The 24,555-nt window shown below is 37.8% G+C and overlaps 1 protein-coding gene across 2 annotated transcripts in view; it reads right to left on the bottom strand.

Moving 5' to 3' along the window:
• Window positions 1–24,555, bottom strand: part of TDRD9 (tudor domain containing 9) — a 92,161-nt gene that overhangs the window by 51,631 nt on the left and 15,975 nt on the right. Inside the window, exons 2-7 of one of the 2 annotated variants that reach the window (XM_075104047.1) lie at window positions 16,829–16,935; window positions 9,926–10,023; window positions 9,283–9,504; window positions 6,595–6,717; window positions 4,206–4,286; window positions 901–1,065 (exon numbers count right to left, since the gene is read on the bottom strand). In XM_075104047.1, coding sequence (XP_074960148.1) covers window positions 901–1,065; window positions 4,206–4,286; window positions 6,595–6,717; window positions 9,283–9,504; window positions 9,926–10,023; window positions 16,829–16,935 — 796 coding nt within the window. Of the gene's footprint in view, window positions 1–900; window positions 1,066–4,205; window positions 4,287–6,594; window positions 6,718–9,282; window positions 9,505–9,925; window positions 10,024–16,828; window positions 16,936–24,555 lie in introns of those variants that run through there. The other variant, XM_075104046.1, reaches the window with a different exon arrangement.

Below are 24,555 nucleotides of genomic sequence, written 5' to 3'. Positions count from 1 at the left end.
CTGAGCTTCTCATCAACCAACACCCCCAAGTCCTCCTCCTCAGGGCTGATCTCAATCTGTTCTCTGCCCAGTCTGTATTTGTGCTTGGGATTGCCCTGACCCATATGCAGGATCTTGCACCTGGCCTTGTTAAACTTCATGACGTTCGCATGGGCTCAGAAACCAGATTAATTCAAATTTACATTTATTCTTTCAGTACCTGTTGTCTATGCAGATACGTGCTACGCAATAGCACATCAGGAGCTCTACAAACAAATATACTGTACATTTTAGAAGCTAAAGATTGACACAGCAAATTAATCTTCAGCCATTACTACCCTCCTTAGGCATTAGAACAGCAATTCTCCAGTGCAGCCATATAGGCTGTTAAGTGGCGACCAGGGTTTTGGAGAATATCTACTATTCTAAAATATTTTCATTAAGCAAAATTACGTATTTGCCACAGTGGCCTATGCGGATACCACAGAAATATGTTCAAAACTGCTGCATAACAGCTCTGGGAAAAAAAGGAAAAAGTAGGAAGCATGTGAGACTCAGCTGATAGATAAGCCAGTTTGATAACATCAAACTTATAATAAAGGCTTTTCTGATGACTCTCTTCATTTCCTAGCTCTTTCTGCCTTTGATACACAACAGCAACATGAACCAACCCACAAAGTATTCCCTGAGTTTGTCAGCTGTACTCAGAGAGATCTATAAATCATCATATGTTACTTTCTGCATAAGCTTTTACATTTTTTACCTTGGATACAAACTACTGAACAAAATGTCATGTACTATTTAAAATTCCCAGTCCTTTACATTCCATTTCTGTTACATGAAAGAAGAACTAGGCTTTCAATTGACTATTCCAATTTCTTTCTTAATATGTCCAAAGAAATAAAATTATATTTACAATACCTTGAAATGAACCATGTGCTTCAAATCATCAAGATAATATTCTTCAATTGCATAAGGTCTACCTTCCACCTTAAATACACAGGCTGGATTCAGGCTGTTACGAACTGGAATTGCAAAGTAATCAGCAAATTCTTTACAGTTGATGGAAGCAGACATCAATATTATCTGTTAAAAAATTGCACAGCAAATGTGAAACATTAACACAGAACACTGGAATCTCCAATTATTCTTTATGCTAAAATGGTCTAATGGTTAGTACAGGTATGCATCCTAGGCATATTTAAGGCATTCAAAGCTAGATGTTTAAGATTCCCTAGGTAGCATGTGGAGAAAGGTAAGCATCTGTAAGAGAGCAGCTCAGGCTAGATGCCTAGGGCAGACAATGTGGAAAAAAACTTTTTCCTGTGGTAAAAGTTCAACCTAAAACCATACAGTAGCCTTCCTTAAGATTATGATCTCTACATGGTCCTTGAAAGAAAAAAAGTGTATGCTAAGTATTCTCAACTCCTGTTTTACTAAATAGTTAGATTAGATATCAGTGCCTTTAACTCCATCAAAAGATGGGTTTAGACCCTATAAGAGCAGTAACTATAATTGTAACCCAGCCTTAAAAATGTTACTATAATGATTTTGAAATATGTCAAACAAGATTTCTCTGTTTCAGAGTTTTAAGTTGCATAAATGAATTGGAGGATCATACTAAGCTCCTCGCTATGTTTGCTTACTCTATCACAATCCAACACCTGTATTCACCTGAACAGGAAGAACAGAAATCACAGTTGCTACCTGGTGACACATTTTCTTTCAATTATTATGAAATTCAGAATTTACAGCTTTGTTTTCTCCCTGGCTAGAAAGCATGACATGTGCAGAATGGGGGAAGGAAGAAGAATGAAGTAACTTGGTGGATATGGCTATTTACCCTCTAACCATTCCATTTGGAATGTGCTCCCACCGCTCAGCACATCCAGCTGGAATAACTGACAGCTTCAACTTAAAGAAGGACAAAGAGCCAAGGAGTTATAATGAACTGTATAATGTTCAGCTTCTTTATCTTCAGGTCTCCCAAGCCACTCTAAGCAGTACTTGTAAACTGGGACACAGTCCTCTTTTGCTTTCCTGACAACTTGTATGAATTCAAAACCAGAATGAAATAGACACATCAACACCCAAATAAAAAATGCAATGAAATGCAAGACCATCCCCCTTACGAAGTGACAGGCAGGCAAACTAACGAAGTAGGCAATGTACCACTGTGCTCTGCTCCAAAGCACATATAAAGGCACCAGGAATAGGTGGAGAGGGTAGACTAAATCATTAAGTCATTTAACATGATCCGGAAAGGAGGAGAAGTCTGAAAGGACATAATTCTGCAAATATAATATGAAACCTGTCCCACTACAGCATGAACTGCCTCATGGCTCAATAAATAGCAGCTCACCTATGCTAAGAAAATAGGCTAAACCTAACCTTGCCTGAAAGCTATTGAAACAAAATCCAATCTAAATTATCCTAACTGCAGTTACAGGCAAGGAATATTAAGTTACCTCTTCTTCCAGGCAATCTGTGTAATTTGCACTCCCTAATCTGCATGGGGTCTTTCCAAACTCTAAGGAAAACTATAGGTTCCTATCAGAGTCCCTGAAGGATCACATTACTAAACCAAGAGTTTGATCTACCCCCAGAGCGGAAATTCAACAAGTATGTATCACAAACATGGCCGAGGAACACATTGGAATAGAGGGTAATCAAAGTAGACAGTTCTTCAAGATCAAGTAGTCCAAAAACAGACCTCCTTACACCCTTTTGTTTAATGAATCCAGAGGGGCTGGGAGGAGAATCTTGCATTTTCTAAATTAATTTGCCACATGATCAACACTTTCTTTCTTTACAGGTTTTCAAAAGCGGCTGAAAATGGATTAAGTAGGAGACGCTGCGTGAATTACCTGTTCCACTCTGCCAAAACCCAGCAACTGAGATCAAGAGTTCCCCCCTCCCCACCACAGAAAAATCAAAGGGGGACACTCCCCAAATGTAATATTGGCTCAGATTTAGAACATGAAACTGTTATCTGAAAAAACAACTGCAGAGAAGGATATAAAGGAGATAAAGCTGGTGACTATTTTGAGAGATTTAATCAGAATTATACAGGGGAAAAAAAATCTTTCAGGAACCTATAAAACAAAAACATTTTCTAACAGAAAAGATTATAGGGCCAGTAGGGATTCCCACCATTGATAACAACCAGATAAGCAGCATCAAGGGCAAACTTTTTCATGTAATGAGTATGATCAAATTACTTGGTAATCTCGGTAGGCAGAGCCAAGCGCTAAGAAAGGCTGACTAGCTTCACACTACTGCGTGTGAATTTAAAGACAAGTAAGTTTTTTTATCAGCAAGGAAAGGAAGAAAAAGTAAATGCTGTGAAGTGCACAGACATGCCCTATGCCAACAGGAAGGGCACTTCCAGTGAGTGAGAACATGCTTGGAAGATCTAAAGACCAAGTTATCCGAGTTTGAATCAATGTGGTGGATTGTATGGAAGAAAACAGATTCCCTTCCAATAAGAACAAAAACAGCCAATGTAGATTCAGGTTACATCTGTTCTGGACAGAAGAGTTTGTATTAACTGAAGCACTTATGGGATACGTCTCACACAATTTCTGCAGTCCCAAATAGCTGGGCAGGAATATACCTAGTTAGCCAAACTCTTATCAGCTGTATTTAATGTCCTGCAATTCAAGAGTCTGTTACTTTGAGACCATAAAGACTAAATATGTCATGCCCAACCTCTGCAAACTCTGCTTTAGTACAACACACAATTACCTAACATGCAGAGAAAAATCCCAGCCATGTTTTACTACCAGATCTATCTAGAAACTACAAACACAGCATTTCTGGCTTTTGCTATTATTCCAAATATGTTGTCCCATTTAAAAAAGCTCAGTATTTCCAAGAGTTAATGCTGCCATATTTAACCAAGGATAAGCACTGCCCTCAATACCCAATATTTAATTCTAGTCAAATATCCCTCTTGCATTTTTTAGCCTTAAGCACACTTTAGAAACTAATGCATTCTAACATGAGGGGAAAAAAAAAAAAGTCTCTCAGAACACATTAAAGCAGCCAGGAAAAGAATGCCCTTTAGCTTGCTCGCCTATGAAGAGTGGCAAGCTAGATAATATTTCAGTAAAAAATAATGACACATTTTAAGGTAAGTTCTTTAAAACATGCCCTTTGCAGATCAAAAACATGTAAAATTTTATTCTTGTAAGAAGCAGTAGCAGAATGTACTTTGAACCTACCTTTACAGATTGTGAATTTGTGCGCAACAGTTTACGGATCACCAAGAGCAAGAAATCCATTTCTTCTGTACGCTCATGCACCTGGAAGACATTATCCACAATTTAGTTTTCATTAATTTATACTCTTCTTTTTGACAGTCTCTTCCTTTGCTACTCAATTTCATGCTTTGTTTTTGTAACTTCGAACAACAATACATTTTCATAGAAGAAAACCCACCTTTTAAAACTATGCATGTTAATCACATTTTAAAATCCCAACACAAATTTTCAAATTACTACAGCACCCTCTGTGAAAAATCATATGCCATTATTAAGTAATGAAAATTGTAGAATGACTAGAAAACCAATTGTGAGCTCTACCCACTAGTTCTACTAGAGTTGACAACAGCAGCTGAAGTGACACCGAAGATGAGTAAGTCAATTGCACTGGTAAGATCACAAATGATCCAGGCAGGGACTAAGGCAGCTTGTCTAACAAGCAAATTGAATTGACTCCCTGTGGTCCCTATGGCTTCTAGCTATGATCAAAATACACAACTGCTTTTTAAAACACTATTTACCACCTAGTTTTTTTATATATCCTAGCACCTGACTTTTCTGGCTGCTCCTTGCAATTCAATAAATACTTCTTCTCAACATTATTGATGACAATCATATCCCTTTCTTGAATTATTACAGTTTAAATAGATTAAATGCAGCAGCTTTTTCCAGAGTTTTACCTTCAAGGTCAACATTCAGCCCCTGTAAGGTATTTAGCCTATTCTAACACAATATAAAGATACACTTATATTCATTATTGCCCCATTACAAAAAAAGATTCAGCTAAATCAGTTTTCAGGCTGACAGCAAGACTTTGCTGTGAGAAGTCATGATTTTCAGACTTAGGTCTGCTCAGGTGTGTTCCTAAACACCTGCAGTACTCTTAACAGGGCTGAGACCTGCAATTAAGAATGAAGTGGAGAGCACCTGGCTGCTAAAATCATAGAATTATAGAATAGTCTGGGTTGGAAGGGACCTCTAAAGGTCATCTACTCCACCCCCACCCCACCCCACCCCTCTCCCAACAACCAGGGACATTTTCAAAAAATGGTTACTATTGGGTCAAGATCATTACCTGCAAGGTAAATGTGAGGGGGGGAAAAAAAGTGGCATATGGTGAACAGGAAGGACTAGAATTTTGGCTGGGGAAGTGGATACCACATGCAGTCTTGAAACCTAGGAGCTGCTGAAAGAAGTGGTACAAGCTAATATCATCAGTTGAAATTACGGCACACAGATAAGCATAAGGGGCCACAAAACTTTACTAATGAACAATCTAACGTTTCTCTATGTAAGCACTTCTATAGTTAAACTTTTGAATCTTACATCTAATCTGCATTTCCCTATCTTAGGCTTAACATTTTTAAGGTTTGCAAAACCCTGCTGATATGTTAGAGTGGTCTCCAATCTTCCCATGAAGACAACTGGTACAATTCTTCAGGATTTGGGGCTTTCTGGTTATTTTGGTCTGTTTGAACGAAGTCCTGAAGTTTCTTCATACAAAAGTGTAATTATCTGCTTAATCTTTTCCGGTTTTTCAATGTGCCATCTCAAGTGCAGTTACAACAGTCCTCATTATTACTGTAATGGCCTAATGGTTTACCAACTACTGTCTCCCTGCTCCTCAAATACCCAAGAATCAAAGTCACCCTCAGCTACAGTACTGTAACAGAGTGAAAATGAAAACCAGCATTAAAAAAAGCCCTCCTCTGTGCCACTACATCCCAAAATTTAGCCCTATGCCTTACATGTGATTTACATTCACGGTTTGTGTAAGTACAATTTCACATCTAACTGTATTTAACAAATACTGTTTACCTCAGAAAATAAGCACAAAACCACATAAAAATATACATGTTACAAAAAATCCTACAAGTATATTTTCTTTAGCTTTTCAGTGAACTGACATCAACAACGATGAATCCACATGAGTATACTGTAAATCCGTCCAGAAGACAAAGAATTTTCAGAGGGCTATTTTATTTTTCAGGATATCTGCAAAAGGTAAAGACTCTAAGGGAAGTAACAGCCAAGAAAGTAAAACCAGCCGCCACCACCTCATAGGCCTAGCCGGAAACTTTCTTGGAATCCAGGCAGTGGATTTCAGAAAACATTTCAAGGCATTCAGATAAAAAGCTAGGCACTCTCAAACATATTCCCCCACTCCCTCAGTTCTAAACTTCATTGCTCAAAAGAACAGCAAGACAAGCCTATTTACAGAAGTGGGACAACTTATACAAAGCATCTTTACAAGTAGACGACTGCATTTTTCTTTCTCTAGCATGGTAAGAGATAGAAAAAGGAAGATGTTTTCTTAATAAAAAATTTAAATGTATTTCCACCAACTTACTTCATCAATGAAAATGTGTGTGAATTCAGCTAGGCTTTTGGCACAAACTACTTTCTGAAGAAGAACTCCAGTTGTCATGTACAGCAACCTTGTCTCCTTTGTGGAAATGTTCTCTAAACCCACCTAACACAATGAGAAAAATACAGACGTGAACAGATAGCCAATGTATTTACAGGTGTTATGCATCTGAAAGAACTCCAAAATTAAATATAGTGTAAACCCAGAAGTATTATTCATTCAAACTTGTAAAAGGCCCTGTACAAATGTGTTTTTAAAGCCCAGAATCCGTTAACTCAGGAAGCAAATATTTTCATTGGGAGAAATTAAAAAAACCCATAAGTTTATAAAAGAAAGGATGAAAAGTTCTTGCTGGGGGCTATAGTCTGAGAATTCTTCTTCTTAAAGGTACACACATGGATCTTTCCACTAAGAAAAAAACCAAAAATTTTGCTAAAACGTCATTTGCTTACTTACAGGAGAAAAGGAAAGAAGTATAAGACATCAAGTCCAGGCAACTTGTTCTTGAGAGGAAAATTCTACAATCCTATGTTAAACAATGGATTTATGATTTCTAAAATACTTCTGTAACTTCCGCTATCTGAGGTGCTCCCTACCCAGAACCCAGACAGGTAGGCAGAGCCATGACCATCTTTTCACTTTCCTCTTCTGAAACAGACTAGGGTTGACACGTCTACACTCAACTATTTTCTACTTCCATTTCTGCTCATTTCGCACAGGTACTTGTGAAACAAGCACAGCACATCCACATACACTGTCCTGAAGACAGTTTGGAAACACACCACCATTTAACATCTTTAACGTTCATTACCCTAATGAATCAATTCTGCAATTTTATGACTATTTAAATCATGCTATCAAGTCATATAAAACACTTTGTTTAGAAACTACTTCAGAAAAAAAGCAATGTATATAACCCACAGGAATTCTACAAAGCAATAACTGGAGGTTACTAATATTGGTTTAGTTAGGATTTGAGATAATGTCAGATCATAATTCCCATGCAGTTATCTAGAATGTTCACCTCCCAGAACTGAAACTTCTTTAGTAAGTAAGGAATTGACCATAAAGAGTATTTTTACTTCATCTTCCACCCTACATGTGGAAAAATTAAACTTCAGGGTAGTGTTATAAAAAATGGAAAGTTAAAAGTAATTTTCCCCTCTACAGCATTTGTGGCAGATATATAAAAAGAAAGTGCTAACATTTGATACTTAGACAAAGAACAGAATTCAGTAGGGATGACAAGATCCTTTTGGTGCAAAAATGAAGCTGATGTATCTGTGTAGCCCTGTAATATGGTATTGCTGTTACTAGTAACAGGCCATAAGCTTTGTATTGCGTTTGCAAGGCCTCAGGACTATGGCACGTCAGGCCCCCTCTCTGGCCTTTTCTTTATCTGCCTCTACCCTTGCTTTATTTAGTCTATAGCAATTCCTTGTAGTGTTGAGATATACAGGTCTGGTACAGTAGCAGAGACCTTGGCAAGTGGAGACACAGGATGCAGAACAGAAGAAAGAAGACAAGGGCTAACAGATGAGGGAGAAGCTTGGCACTGTTGACCCTAGGCTATAAACAACTCTGTAATGGTCAGTTAAAAATAAAACCATCTCAGACCTGGAACTGGACAAAGGTGGGTTTATGGGTAACAAAGAGAAAGCATCTAACATACATAAATGGCACCAGATGTAGTACATTGAGATGTAACCTGGAGCTGCACACCAATGAATAAAAAGAAAGATATAAATGCATGTTAGCAAACATATAAATATTTAAATATAAAAATATAAAAATATAAATATAAAAAATATATAAATATATTATATAGCATATAAATATAAATATATTATTTATATTATATAATTTAAATATAACACTATGTGGAAGAAAGAGAGGAAGAAACATCAAGAATGGAGAGGAAGAACAAACCAACATTTGGTCCCAGCAAAGGGCTCCAGAAGCAGGTAACTCTCTACTAACACCCTCCCAGCACCACCAGCATCACCCCCTGGCCTTAAGACCCAGAGAAGCTAGTCCAGGCACAGCTATTGTCAAACTACCAGTGAAACAATGATCACAGCACTTTGTTGTGGCTACTGACAAAGAGCTGATTAAAGTTGCATCAAGTTTATAAATGGATGGATAGAACTGAGTTTGAAGCAGAGTTTGACAACACTAAAGGCAGAGGTAGATTTAAGAGGAAAAACTAGTTCAAGTTTTTCACATTTTAAGAAGAAATGACAGGACGCTCACGGAACAGTCTAGCCATAAAGGCATGGAAGTTTTGACATAGCTGACAGGTAAATGTATTAAAGTAAAAAAAAAAAAAAAATAAATCAAGTATGTTAATTAAGGAGTTTGAAGAAAAAAGCAAGAAAATATAGTTCTGCATCAATTTCAGTGATTAATAACATAGATGTATCCAGTTATCAGAATGCAGACAATTAAATATTTCTGTTGGAGTCCTACTAGCATTTATAGTTGTTCCACTTTAAAATAAACATTTAATTATGAATGTTTAACAGGGGACAGCCAGAAATCTGCAATTCCACTTCAAACAGAGATTCTTTAACATTTCTTCAGTATGTTAGATATGCTTAAAAGAAGTCAAGAAGGAAGATGCAGTACTACTTTATGTATTTTTAAATACAGTTTGAAGTTTTCTTATACCTGGTATCCTACAAATCCACCGAGTGTCCATGACCGTTCCTTGCTAATCCACCTGGCAATGCTGCTGGCACCAATTTTCCGAGGCTGGGTAACAGCAATGTTGCAGTAGATAGATTGCTGAACGCAATAATCCAAAATATATTGTGGAATCTGTGTACTCTTACCACTGCCAGTTGAGCCTTGTACAATCACAACTGAATTTCTTTCTATTAGAGACACTATCTGAAACAATTTTTCAAGAAAACTCGTAAGTCTACAACAACTCAAAACAGATTTCAAAAAGATTTGAAATATCAGCAGCTTCCAGGCCACATATCAAATCTCTGTAAAACATTGTTCTATATTTTCCATCATCTCCTAGGCATCTGTAGATAACTGGACTCCTAAAACAAATTAGAAGATCACAAAAAAAAGAACATGGGCATGCACTTGCTTACATATTTTACATAAATACCTATAAACAGAAAGTACAACAGCAATGTTTCTTCCTCTAAGAATTTTTATACAATGGTTTTATACAATGAACAAAGGTTTTGTACAATGCTTAAAACAAGAACAGAAGTTTCCTTCTGAAAAAAACACCACAAACCAAAGCATTATTTTCAGCTCTATTCCACAATGACAGAAAATACAATGAAATTACCTCTTCCCTGTGTTTGGCTATAGGCATATCTACACATTTATGGTTAGTTGTTGGTACAGAAGTCCAATCACTCGATTCACACTGAGACAATGAAGTATCTAGGAATAAACATAACCAAGACTAAGTTATTTCAATACAGAAAGGGAAAGACCAGCAGGAGAATGTGATCACAGTATTTGGAAACCTACCTTATATCAAATTTGAATCACATTCTTAGGAGTATTAATGGAATTAATACTTTTAAATATTAATAGATCGAAGAGATATTCTGCGTTTATGCCACTGCTGCTTTACTGGCAGCAGCTCTGGAAGACACTGCTGCTGCTTATAAGCCACTGTCAGTGTCAAGGTTGACTATAATTCTAAAATCCCATATGCTTTTCTTTTAATTAGAACAAAACCCAAACCAGTATTTTTGCACAGTTTGCATTACAACTGCCAACTCTACCCGTTCCCAAAAGCTATTTTGACAATACTGAAAAAATATGGCTTATCCATGTATGCTTGTGTTGTTTCCTTTAAAGCCTATTGGATTCACAGTACAAAATAACTCATACTTTGATACAAAGACCACTATATTTCTATCACTTGGCATTTAAAACAAGTCTGGTAAGTATCACGATCTTTCAATGGGATACTACATTCTGCAGTCTCTTGACAGCAGTCACCAACAGGACTGTGAAATACTGGACAAAAATGTTGCAGTGCTACCATGAACTTCTGCTCAGCAGCCTGCTGTCAGTTTGACCATGAAAACCAAAAGAGCAACTGAACAGGTGCAGAGGCAGGTGTAGAAGGGGAAAACTAGGGCAAGACTTGGGTAAGCAACAGTTTTGCAAATTACAATTAAACAATTTGGCTAAAAAAACCCACTATACTGGAATGAAAAGTGGAAATGCTTTCTATTTCAAATCGGTTTCACCAAATACTATGATGAAATTTACTTTTTTGCATACAAATAACAGAAACTTTAAGAAATACGTACAGCAGTGGGAAAGAAATCTAGTATTCTTTTTACCAAGGAAAAATTTACTGTAAAATAATGGCTATAAACTAAATAACTGACTACACAGTTATAGCTTCCTTTCTTCAGAAGGGTTACTAACAATCTCACACTGCAGTGAAGCAGAAGCAGGAAGAACTTCTTGTCTCTGTACCATACTTGAACATGCTCCAATGTCCCAAATGGTCTTCAAGCATCAAGAATACATAATGAGTTATTCCCACATCAAAACAAAGCCCCGAAAACAGAACAGTTCATTAAGACAGTTTCACAAAGCACTAAAAACCGGCGTTCTCCTGAAGCCATACTCTCCAACAGGAAATGTTCTTTACCTAGATTCTGTGTAATGCAACAGTCACACGTGATCACTGCACAGTGATTTACTTAGCACTACTAATATGCAAAATAGAACTTTGTATCAGCATCCCAGGAAAATATTAACTGTCCTTTTGAAAATACTTTTGGTCAAGTTTCTAAATATATTCCCTAGGAAAATTCATATATAGCGTCCTGTCACAGCAACACTGTACAAAGGCTGACTGGCTTCCCTCTGGCACAAACATGTCACTACTGAGACATCAGTAGCTCTGCACGATTTGGCCAATGCTAGAAGAAATCTCAAGCTGCTGGGGAAAAGATCCCAGTGTCAGCATATTCCTGCTAAAGCAACATAGCCTTCCCATCTTTATCAGGTTTTCTATGTAACATCTGTAATTTTGAAAAATGCGTTAAAAGTATACAACAGAAGACAACAGCAGTTCTATAATAGTGCTTATAAAAAAAAACAAAGGGAGGGACAAAAAATTTAAATGGTAGGATTCACATAAGCTTCTCTAACTCAGTAAAAACCCAGTGTATTAATAAGAAATCATTAACTTTAATTCAATTAAAGAATTTTATGTAAATAATACAAATGAACAAACCATAAACAAATAAACCACCACCAGTATTCATGTACCAATGATCAAATCAATTTAATCAATTTTGTATATCTTATCTTTTTAATTGATGAAACGTAGCTTTTTTTTTTTAATATGGCTTTTTATATCACAGCAATATCTTACCTTCTCCTAAGCACAGAAATTTGGAGAAAAATTATACCAAAAGTAAATGGTCACCCAATGTTAGCCATCAACAGGCAGAATGTGAGAACTGGCAGCCATAGAAGTGTTGAGTAGATGCTGCAAGTACTAAAACTCTGTGCTTTGGTTTATTCTCTTCAACACGTGTACTCTGTACTTAAACTGAAACAAACAGTACTGAGTTTGCCTGGGAAACTAATACCATGAGAACTGTGAGACTTCTATCCAGAGCAGACAGTACAGTCTTGGGCCTCAGCGTAAACTGGCAACTTCAGATGCACACTGACACGACCCAAGCAGCCATCAAAAGTCCCATTCTAACAAACTGAGAATACAAACTTTTTCTAAAATCCAATGTGATTATTAGTGAAAAAACAAAACTGGAATTAGGAACCTGGGTAACCAAGTAAACTTTGGGTTTTTTTTTAAATGAAAGGTGTTGTTCTGAACAACAAAGGCTCACTGCAGAACACAAATACTTGAATACATACCCCTATGAAAGTTCCAAGGCTATTCTACTGATTTAGATAACCATTCAGCTAATTTAAACAACCAACCATTCAACTGTGGACTCTCTACCACGCTAGCACACTGCTGTTGTTTGATTGGGGTTTGGGTTTTTTTTTTTTTTTCCATCTATTTATAAAATAAATCCCAAAATGAGAACTGGTCTTCAGAAAAAAGATCACTTCTGCAAAGAGAGGCATCTATAGATTCAAAGAGCTGCAGGACTACAGCCTTATCAGCAGCAAAGGCATAAAGTTTCCCTTTTCAATTGCTTACACTTTCTGGAAAACATTATTAAGAGTGGAATAACAAACCCAGCTGGCGCATACCTTTGTAAGGCATCATGCTCAAAAATGCACCTTGGATTCTGACATATGGAGAATGCAGGACACTTCCAACCTGAAAACAGTAAACTGAGGAAGCATGCAACAGCCCACCACACTGTTTTATTATTTCTGTGTATAAGAAGCATTAACGCTAATCCAGAATAGATATTGATATTCACTCCTCTATTCAGCATCAGTGCAAAAAGAAACTGAAACAGTTATGGGAAAGATTAATTTGTCTGCTCACTTCCTTTTCATTTATTGTTGAAGTTCTGTAGAGATATGTTGACTGCCACGACTAAAACAGTCTACTACCCACGGGAAGAGCAATTTTCCAACATCTCAGTTATTGTAGCCCATAGAGCAGATGTATTCTTTCTGGTACCTGTTTCCTGAATCGAATTCAAAGATATCCTTTAACACAATAGTAGATTTTTGTATTCACCTGTTCTGGGAGAAGAGGTTATACAGCTGGATCTTGGTATCTGCCACTAATCAAATTAAAATCAGATGCATAATAAGGACATATACTTGAAAGTGCTGGTTAGGTGAGTCTAATGAGACATTTACTACATCACTGATCATTCTTCCACTGAGCTACAAACACACAAAGGGATTACAGTTTGCAAGCAAGCTCACTGGAAAGGCAAGGCACAGTAAACACCCAGGCTCCAACACTGAGCCAGAAAGCATAAGGACTTCATAGTAAATCGTGCTACTTCAATCATAACCAAAGTGCACGAAGTTGCTGCTGTCTGAGCCCTGAAGAGCTTAGTCCAGAGACTGGGCAAAGTGATTATCCTTCCTGACTGGGGGAAACAGGCTAACAGTTTTCTGCATCTTGAAGTCCTGACCGCTGAAGGATGCCCTCAGGTAACATTAAAATTCCTAAGAAAACACCATGAGTAATTACTCTTTGCCTTCTGTTCACCATTGACATCCTCTTCAACTTGGCCATCTTTTGACTGCAAAAGGATTTGGGATGAAGGTTTGTGCTGTGATTAATTTTCCTGACATGCATCTGTTCTGAATCCAAACCATTTAGGGAACTCTGCAACTTAAGTTTTTTATATTTCAGAAGCAACATTTAAATTGCTTCTTCTCTGTAAGCGATTACTTCACCTGGGACCTAGAAGATCACCAGAAAGAGAGCTATTTAATGATGTGAAAATAATGAAGATAGAAAAGGAAAAAAAGCCTGCCATCCACAAAGCTGCATGAAAATAATTATATAGGCATCCTTTAAAATAACAACCAGCCCTCCCCCCTCACTCCCCACCCTACCACCCTCCCTCAAGAAAAACACCACCAAAACACAATAAACAACTGTGTTCCACAGGATGCTTGAAGTAGGCAAGCGTCCCATACACATAGCTCTGGAAGGTTTCCCTCTGCACAACGTCCTGTGACCTCACTGAATCAAAGGTGTGATTAAGTCGGACTCTGAAACAGCCAGTACCAATTATGAAACTAGCCCAATGGGCCAGGGAAGAACAACTGCTAATGCTCTACTTGTTTTGGCTAAGAGTTCTGAAAGTATTTTCTTCTACTTTTAATCAATCAGCACTTCAACTTCCTTTTCATAGCAGTAACATTTCTACCACGTTCTGTAGAAGCCAGAATTCTAAGTGCAGTTCCCTGACGATCTCAACTTTCCCAAAAGAGAAGCAGATTAGGCATTTAAATTTGTTCTCTCAGTATAAATATATATGCTCTTTCAAAGAAACTGGAAAGCACAAAATTTAAACTCAGCGGAACTTCATAAAACACCAAGGCACAAACACACACCACAACAATTTCAGTAACTCTGCAAGATTTAAATTCAGCTGTCAATTTATATGGAAGATATCATCTACAGTTAGAACAGCAACTCGGAAGGAAGGAACAGAAGGGGTACCAAAACTCTGAAGCCTTCAGCACAAATCAGCTTCTTATTTCCATGTTGTGCTGATTATTTCCTGACTCCGTTGATACTTGACATAGCTAGAATGGTAGGTCCCGGTCTAGATAAATCCTTGATCATTTATGACAGTTCTTCATGTTCTTAAATAGAACATGCACTTCCAGACTGGTATAGCTGATAGTTACACATGGGCCTTGGAGCTCTTGAAATCTATATGACGAACATATCATTTGAGAATAGCGGTCTTATTAACAACATACACATTTATAAACCATAAAATTAACTTTACAAATATCACGCTCACTCACTGAGCTTCTCTATTATATTATCCTAACATAGTATTCCTGAATCTGACTGTAAGTTAAAGCTGATAGCAGTAAGAACTAGGATTTTCTGAAGTTTTTGTGTTATTCTACATCTAGGTGGGATTTGGCAGGTCAGTCTCAGAATGCCACAGGAATCTTCCAGTCCCATCAGTATCCAGTCTGCTTAGAGTTCCCCACTGGATTGCACACAGCTGGGAGCAGAGCGCTGAACTGGAGATAGGCAGGTATCAACACCACATGGAACAGCTCCTGAAGCAACTGAGACCCCAAGCCATGACACAGAGTAGGAAAAGGGGGGAAAAAAAGGACAGAGGAAAACATCGGATAGATCAGTAATGAGAGTATGCATATGCTAATATTTTAGTAGTTTTTTTAAGGTTGTTTGCTAACTAGATACTGTTTAAGTATATTACAACTGGAAGGCAAGAATAAATATTAGAAAGTATAAATTTCAAGGGCAAATATTTTAGGGTAGACCAAGAGAAAAATAAGTATTTATAAAACAAAGCACCAGGATGACTGTGCAGAAGTATTTCCTAACAAGCCCAAGTTATAACCCTGTTTTTTTTACAGGAGAAACACTGCTAGCATCAGCACTGTTAAAAATGAAGCAGGCCACCAGTGCTGCTGAATTGAGTTGCTAGCCCATCTTAGGTAGAACTCCAATTTAATAGCTGAAGGACATTAAATGATTTACAGTACTTCCTTGAATTAATCAATACCACTATACTTGTAAAGAAACATCTAAGGAACTTATGCTTAGTCAACTCATTGTCCTTCCTTTGCTAGTAAAGCACATAAACTAGGGAACACCACATGCCTGAACTACAACATTTGAAGCTTCTTCCAAGTCCCTTTATTCCCCAACCTTCACCTTTCAATACCTCCTCCTCTGCCACAAATTTTATGTAATGTCAAGCGAACAAAAGACAGTATTTTGTGGTTAGGACAGTCAGATGCACTGCATGTGCTGGACAGGCCAACTGCACCTACTGCCTCTCAGCTGATGACAGACCAAACAAATGGTTTCACCACCTACCTGAGTTCCAGGGATCATGCAATTTGCAGAAGCACTGAAGGGCAGTAATTTCTAGAAAATTTCTCAATTTGTCAAATTTTGGTTCATCAGCAAAGCGATACAAAAGGTGTTACACAGAATGACACGCAGAACAGACAAAACACATAAATGTCTTTTTCTTTGGAAATCAGCTACATTAACAAATTTGGAAATTAAGAGGCACAGTAAGAGTCTGAAGCTGAGCTGTCCTGACAAGTGAATCAGCCTTATACTGCTTTTACCAGAGCTCCTAGGAAAGAATTGCAATCAAATTTCTCTCTGAAGGCAGTTCGAACCAACAAACAAGTATACACAGAGATAACATAATAGAAAATGGGAAAACAAAATAAAGACATGAATCCAATGAGTGGTATCTTTTCCTTGCAGCTATATTTCAATCATGTATCTACATTTAATACATAAAATAAACCAGATATATGCACATATATCTATGCAGCAGCATTGTGGTTTCCAGACAATAAGGTGCTTACTTTTTAATACCATGCCTTATACAAAACAAACAAAGCACATATAGCATTAAACAAACAAGAAATACACAGTAAGGTTTCATATTTGTTTAGCGGAGGAGATAGGAGGAAAGACCATAGGGAGGGAAAAGGGCACATTTACCTAAGTTTATAATAGGAACCAATATATATATCCTATACATAAATATAGGAACCACTTTTTTTTTTTTACCTGGTTTATAGGCAAGCTGATAATTTCCAACTACATCTAGCTCTTGGGTCTTTGGCTGTCTGTATTTTTCAGCATATTCAGTTCCAACACTCTCTGTCATAGGCAGCCTGAAGAGGAAAGAAATAAATCAATAAATGCTTCCCAGTCTAACAGTCATGGATATCTCTGGGAATGACAGCATTATACAGTAAGTTCAGAGTCTCCATGCCATGCAGGAACTACTTCAATGAACATGCTTCAGAAATAAATTTTGTCTCTGCAGTTAGATACTAGCCTGAGGGAAGTGCCACATTACATCTTTTTGTTTAGATTCGAAAACATTGAGCTCCCAAAATACCATCCTTTAGGATTCTAATACCTACAAATTTATCTCCTAATGGAAGTCTACGATTTCTTCTGAACAGAGATGAAATAGTTCTGTTTCACCAATACTCGACACTATACAATTAAGAAGATACATGTAATTCTTGTAAGATTCCCTGGAGACAGGGGAAGTAGACAATCATCTCAGTGCTTTAAGGAAAGAACTTTTGTCTCTGAGACAAGAAATGATGGTGGCCAGGGGAAAAACCATTAACACCATTACCTGTCGCTGATCACCAGATCAGTGAATTTTATGGAAATCTATTACACACAAGGAAGTCTATCCATGACAAACAGAATGAAATGGGATTAAAAAAATTCTTATCTTCATAAACTGTGTGAAGAAAACCACATGGATTTCACTAGAGGATAAAGTAGCATATATACAATGATTGTATGATTATTAAATCTAAACAAACATAGAAGTGTTTCGGACACACCAAAAGCTTCCAGCCCGCCCTTTTTTTTAAATAAAAAACAAAATACAAACTGGAAGTCAAAACTATGGTTTTGCACTGTAATTTAAGCTCTGGGCCCAGTGCAAGCTTTTACTATGCAATGATTTGCTAATGCGTAGCGAAATCTGTTTCTCTGTAGGTGTACCTTTGAGACATTTTATAAAAGGATACCACTGCCGATGTGTCTATTTCTTGACCCAAATAACAAGCAAAAGTGACTTCAAAAACAATTAAGCTGAAAACAGCAGGAGATTTTTAACATGGCGCTGTGTCACACAGCTCTCATCATAGAGTAATTCACAGTATCTTGATGCCACAGAGCACTCACCTTCTCTGACACAGCAAACTCTGTGCCAGCTTGGCTCTGCTACAGACTACTCATTCAGATCAGTCATTATTTCCTCCTGTAGGAAACACCTAGTATTTATCACCTACTGCTGCCAACAAACTAAGAAATGGCATCTTATCCTATTTTAATGATATTTTAGGCATAAAGGTAAGGCAATTTTTCCTTAGTTCTCAAGTACCTCTTAACACAGGGTTCAACAGGATTCCACGCATCTGCACAATCATTACATGAGCAACAGCTACCTACTTTCAGCAAGCAGACTACATCTCACCCCTCTGAAACAGCGGGGTCAGGGAACGCTCCATGCCAGGCCTGAATCCAAGGTACAATTTGGAAAAGTTCATCCACATCATGTCAGAATGCTCGTTAAGTAGGTTATTCCACTGAATGTCTATTAAACACAAGAAAAACCCAGAAGTACAATGAGGGTATCAAAGTCAAGCATTCAGTAGTTGAAACCACAATTAAGCTTGGCCACACAATCTCAAATTGGCAGTGTTGTATGCACATACTATACAGATTTTAGTGATATAACCAGTTATTTCTAATTTCTGTAAGACCGCAGCCTCACCGAGCGCACTGGACACACACCTTCTGACAACAAAACCTGGTTATGCAGTAAACGCAACTTGTCCTTCAGTCCTCCACAAGAAAAAAAAAGCCATCTGATTGAGACAGTAAATGCTGTCATGGAGGAGCAGGTATTACTTGACTGTCAGAGCCCTGAGCAACAGCCAGCAAATAATTTCAACAGAAAACTTCCACTGAGGGGTAGGTGCTAAGGGTGAGAAATGTTGGACCGTGATCCTCATTTGCTGTAAAGACCTTGCAGAAGCACAAGTATTCAAGCACCAGCTGAAATAAGCTAAGAAACAGTTCTATATAATACCAGATATATTCAACTAAATGCTCCTGGAGATGGAGTATTAAGCATTTCAAAACAGACTCACAGAAGTACATATGTGCTTTTGACCTCTGCTTGCACAGCTCCAGGGAAACAAGGACAAAAAAATGACCTTGGTGATTTTGTGAGAATATTTTTTTGTTTGTTTGGATATTTGGATATTTTCTTCCAGAAATTAGGTTTTCTGTCTTCAGAAGACAGCATGTAGTAAATAAACCTCAGGCTACACAATGAATAAAGAAAATATTTAATAGCCAGTCATTAAGAATGAACATTGCTCACTTGATGCGCTGAATCAGGCTACAGTCCTGGGGAAAATCATATGCAGTTGGAAAACTACATATGGGCATATGAAAGGAACAACCTTCATTACATCATTTCTCAATGTTTTAATGCTGAACTCTGTAGCTTTAATAAAATAAAAAGCTTACAGATTAATGTTATATAAGCAAAATGAAAAAAAAAATCATTATGAAACCCTCTGGCACTCTGAAGTCATCAGAACGATACAGTCCTTTCAAGTAATCTTTAATAAGCCATCAGTAGGAGGCATCACCTGATATACTTGGACAAAAAGAAAGGGTTGGAACATTTTTTCTAATAAGTTTCAACAAACATTTGCTGACAGCAGAAGAATGACAAGATTCAGAAAATTCAAATCCATTCCAGACTAGGAAAGGACAACACTAATGAAGGGACTTCTCTGGATTCTGCTTTTGAAGCATGTGTTTGCCCAATATACCAGTTATCTCTGCCCCATTTCTATTCCCTCTGACACAGTGAAAACCCACATTTCAGTACACCTGTCCTGTTATAGCATACATTCCTTAGGCTTTCCAGATTCCAGCTTTGGTGCTCACCTACTTTTGGACTCCCCTGGGTCTTTTGATCCCCCAAATACATTACAATGTTGGCAAACAGCTACGTTTCAGCTGCATATATGAAACATATTCATAATTTTACCAAATTAAGAGGCAGTAAAGCGCTCTTTTTTTTTTACTCTAACACAATTACAGAAAATTTAGTCATCCATTTAGGGAAATGCAGGAGACTTTAGATGTTCTGGTTTTTCTCCTCCTCCCCTCATTTGAAAAAGAAGGTGAGAGTTTGAACTTATGCAAATCAAAGGTGCCTTTCATCCTCAAAACCAGCCAGATTTCTGTGGCTGAACCTGCAAACACAAGATATTATGTCCACACTAAGTGGACAAAGGCAGACTAAATGATAAAGCACTAAGAACATGATCAGTCAGTAATATCACTCAACAATTAACACTTGATATGTCCTGGCATCTATAAAACATAACATATCGGCTACATATGAAGGTGTACACATCTCAAGACCTACCTGTTTTGGAAAACACCCTGAGAAGTAGCAGACGTGGGAACTTTGAGCCTGGCAACCAGCAGCCAGAAGGAGGCTTTCTATACATGCAAAAGTGTAGTACACAGCAGCCTCTTTTTGGAAGAGAATTAACACCATATCTTATGAGATAATGGGATGCTTTCCTTATTCCTTACTATATGGTTTAACTACTAGAACATTTTTCCAAAGTGTGACTGATCTTGGCACATATGACTACTTAAACTAATTTTGAGCATTTAATTGAGAGAAAATCTTTTAAAATATTTCTTATTTGGGTTTAAAGGAAAATTCAGTGTCTGGCTGCCCAGAGAGGTTGTGGAATATCATTCTCCGGAAAGACTCCAAACCTGCATGGACACGTTCCTGTGCACCCTGCTGTAGGTATACCTACTCAAGAAGAGGGGTTGGACAAGGTGATCTCCAGAGGTCCCTTCCAACCCCTACCACTCTGTGATCCTGCGATAACGACAAAATTAAATACCGCTGACACTTCAGGGGAATTACTAGGAGGGAAACACAGTTTAACACCGGAAATTGTTGACACATCCAATTGGAAGTGCTCTCAAATACACTGGGGGTGCCTTTCTTTAAATAAATTCAGCTGAGAAAGGTCGTCTTTTTCTTCAAGCTATAGAATGACCTCTAATACATCAACAAGGCCATCATAACAGAGTATACTCAGTAAATTTTTGTATTTGAGCATCTGAAATATTAACCAAAGCATTTTTGCATACACTTAGTTATATCAAAGTAGAACCAATTGCCCAATCTCAACCATAACTGTGACAGGTAACTTATCTGGCTCTTTTCAGTGACAATGCCAATGCAAACACCGAATACAATTAATGTCTTTAAAAGCAATGTTTATAAAAAGCCTTATTAAATGAACAGATACATGGAGTCTTATTCCCTGAAAAAGTAGCACTACTTACGCAGCAAACCTGATTGAAATAAGAAAATATTCACATACTTGATGAAATTCCAAGTACTAAGATGCTTGCTTATCCAATTTCAGATAATGTTCTATTAACTATTTAATTTTGGGGTAGCAGCTCCTATTCAAGGCCATATAAATTCACGAACATTTCCATCTTAGAGACAAACAACTGAAAAATCAAAGCATTCTAGGGCTATGTTTTCAAAAATTTTTATAGATGTACTTTTGCTTATTTAGTTCTACCTCATTTGACTCAAAAGTCCCTGTTTACATGGGACTGGGAGTTGAACATAAAACTAGTGTCACTCGTTTTACAGATCACAAGAGGACGGCGGCCCTAAGTCATGGCTTCTATCACACACACAAGCTGTCCACCTACTTAAAGACCTTTGGGTGGGGGTGGGGGGAGTGGCGCAATGGGAAGTAACTTGGAAAAAACCTTAGCCTTATAGCATATAGAGCAATATTTTGCTGTACAATTTTACTATGATATATACAGTAGACTGTTTCAAAGCCTCTCTTCTGAAACTAAAATAATGTGACACTTTACGTAACTGAACATTTGCCATGACAGTAAATAACCTTCACCGGGTTTACTGAAGGACATACTAAAAATTACTTTCCTTTTCACTGGCAGTTGGCATTCCATACTTTTAGAATAATGGTCTTACCTGCAGAAATATGCTAACTTTAAAGAAATAATGTACTGTCACTCAAAACCCATAATGTTTCAGTTGCAGAAAGATTATTATCAGAATTCAGAATAAGTGAAAACTATTAAATACTAAAACGCACATTACACAAAGTGGTTTACAGATTAATCTAAGAATCAATGAGGTACATGCTTTTTTCCACTCAAGGGAACTGCTCTAGAAAGGTAATATAGCTAGATATAGTGATAAAGTTGTCATATGGAGGCATCTTAAAGGCTTGCACTGCTCTTCCTCCCAGCAGTTATTCAAAGCTCCTGTTTTAAAACCTTAACTAGCTGGGGAGAGGGAGAGAGAGGGAGCACTCTAAAACTACTTTGCAAAATCCTGAAAAACTCAAATGAAAACATTTGGATTTGGATAGACTGTGTAAACTCAACATCCCAGCGATATTTCTTCTATGGCAAACTAATAGCTCTGTAAGACCTTCCGTCTTCCACCTTACCCACAGTTAAAATCCAAGATAAATAACAACCACAAATGCCAGGATGAAACAGCCCAAATCCTCAAATTTATTGTCTACTGCTCTGGGATTTTATGCAAGTGGGGAAGACTGGGATGAACTGCTGGGCTTCAAAGAACTGGATTCTTCCTGGAGATGAGCTGCTGCTGAAGTCCTCTTTCTGAAGCCACAGCTCAAACAGGGATGTTCGGAAGAAGGCACCTATTTCCTGTGGCAAATGGTGACAAGGCACACAGGAACTACCTCTCTACCACACGTGAAACAGTTAATTTTGTAAATTAATGTTGTTATAATCAGTTATGAATTAGAAGTTCAGTGGGTGTTCATATTTATTAACTTAAACCAAAAGCACAGTTCCTCTATCAAGCATTGCTTCTGATCCTTCAGCAACATTCACAAGACACCTACAGTCCTTAAAACTTCAAAATTCATCCCTTCCCTCTAACCACAAAGGCAAGGAACTTGGCCAAATAGGAAAAAAAGAAAGAGAAAAATCCCCACAACAAGAAAATTAAAACAAAAGCATTTGGTTATCAGCTTGGAAAAATCCATCTTAAATAAATCTCTGAAGAAGATACAATGCAAGTAAGAGATTATGCTGAATTAAAAAATATCTGTGAAGACTAATATCAAATACAAAATCCCCTCAATTTCAAACCGATGCCTGTAACTCCCCTGCCTATTAGTGAAGTGTCACCAGCACCAGAGACATTAATGCTACAGACAGTCCAACTGGAAGAAATCAGCTTCAAACATGTCCTGACTTTATTGATCACACCAACAGAAGTACAATGATAGCCCACACAACTTTCTGTCAGTTAACACTGCTAAGAGAATTATTACTGCTGTTAGCTGTCACAACAAAGGACCAAACAAGGAATCTTACCAAGAGGCCTCTCATGTGGGCTCATGGCAAGTTTTGTTCATAGTTGTTAAAAAGCAAAAGCTGTAGTCAGACGCTGTCTGAAGCAATCAGCACAGGTAGAATTGCCATCTGTCTGCAGCCTGAAACAGCTACAGTGAGTTGTTCTGTGAAATCAAAAGAAAAATGCACTGCAAAGTTGATCACTAAATCCAAAGAGTGGGGCTGAGTTTATAAATGGAAGCAAATCACCCGACCTGCTCGCTACAGATAGCTACAAAAATGAAATCTCTCTTTTCCCAGATGACTGGTAGCATTGGTGACCTTTCTATGTAACTGTTCAGGGCCTGGATGCGAGAGAGAGTATTTTCTTCACAACAGCTCTACAATGCCGCGTTTTAAATTTGTGAACAAAACGATACCCCTAACATACAACCGTTTTAGTTATTGCTGAGCATTTTTGCACAGCATCAAGGCCACCTCTGTTTCTCACACTGCCCCCCCAGTGAGTAGACTAGGGGGTGTGCAAGAGGTTGTGTCCCCTCCCAACCAGCCAAATAACCCAGACTAACCAAAGAGATATTCCGTGCCACATAACATAATGCTCAGCAATAAAAAGAGAAAAGAGGGGGTTTTTGGTTAGTTTTGCCATCTATTGCTTGGGAACTGGCCAGGCACTGGTCTACCCATGGGAGGCAGTGCGCTACTGCCTTTGCATCACTTGTCTTCTTTCTCTCTCCTTCCACTTTTTCACTTACTAGACAGTTTTTATGTCAAACCCAAGTTTTGTTGCTTTTTACTCTTCCATTCCTCTTCCCCCATCCCACTGGGGGTTAGCGGGGAGTAAGCAAGGGGCTGTGTGGTGCTGGGCTTAACCCACAACAAGAAAGTATCAGCCCTTCACACAAAATCCAAGGCAGCAAATCATAGTATGTGACTACTACCCACAGATGTTAAACAAATATGGAACATATACCACTATGCCAATGCATTGAAACATTAGCTAGCTAGCAATTGATATGACCTGCTATCAACACTTTTGGTCAATTATGATAATTTGGTCAATTATGATAATTTCTTGGTGTGTCATTACGAGTCTCATTCATGGAGAGATATACTTCAATTGCAAGAGTCAATAGTAGCTCACATGGTATAGATGCCATAAAATCTTCCCAAGTAAAGAATAAGCAGCTTCTCCTCCACCTGTTCACATCATTTGTCACTTTGTTGCTTGTGTCAGTGCAATATTTGGTTAAATGGAAGCATTTTTGAAAGGTTGGTTTAATTTTTATCTAGAATCACTTCAGTGAGGCAGT

The sequence above is a fragment of the Phalacrocorax aristotelis genome, chromosome 9, assembly GCF_949628215.1.
Source record: "Phalacrocorax aristotelis chromosome 9, bGulAri2.1, whole genome shotgun sequence".
In the NCBI taxonomy this organism is placed as follows: Eukaryota; Metazoa; Chordata; class Aves; order Suliformes; family Phalacrocoracidae; genus Phalacrocorax; species Phalacrocorax aristotelis.
The sequence above is the reverse complement of the archived record's forward strand: the minus strand, read 5'-3'. Positions and strand labels throughout refer to the sequence as shown.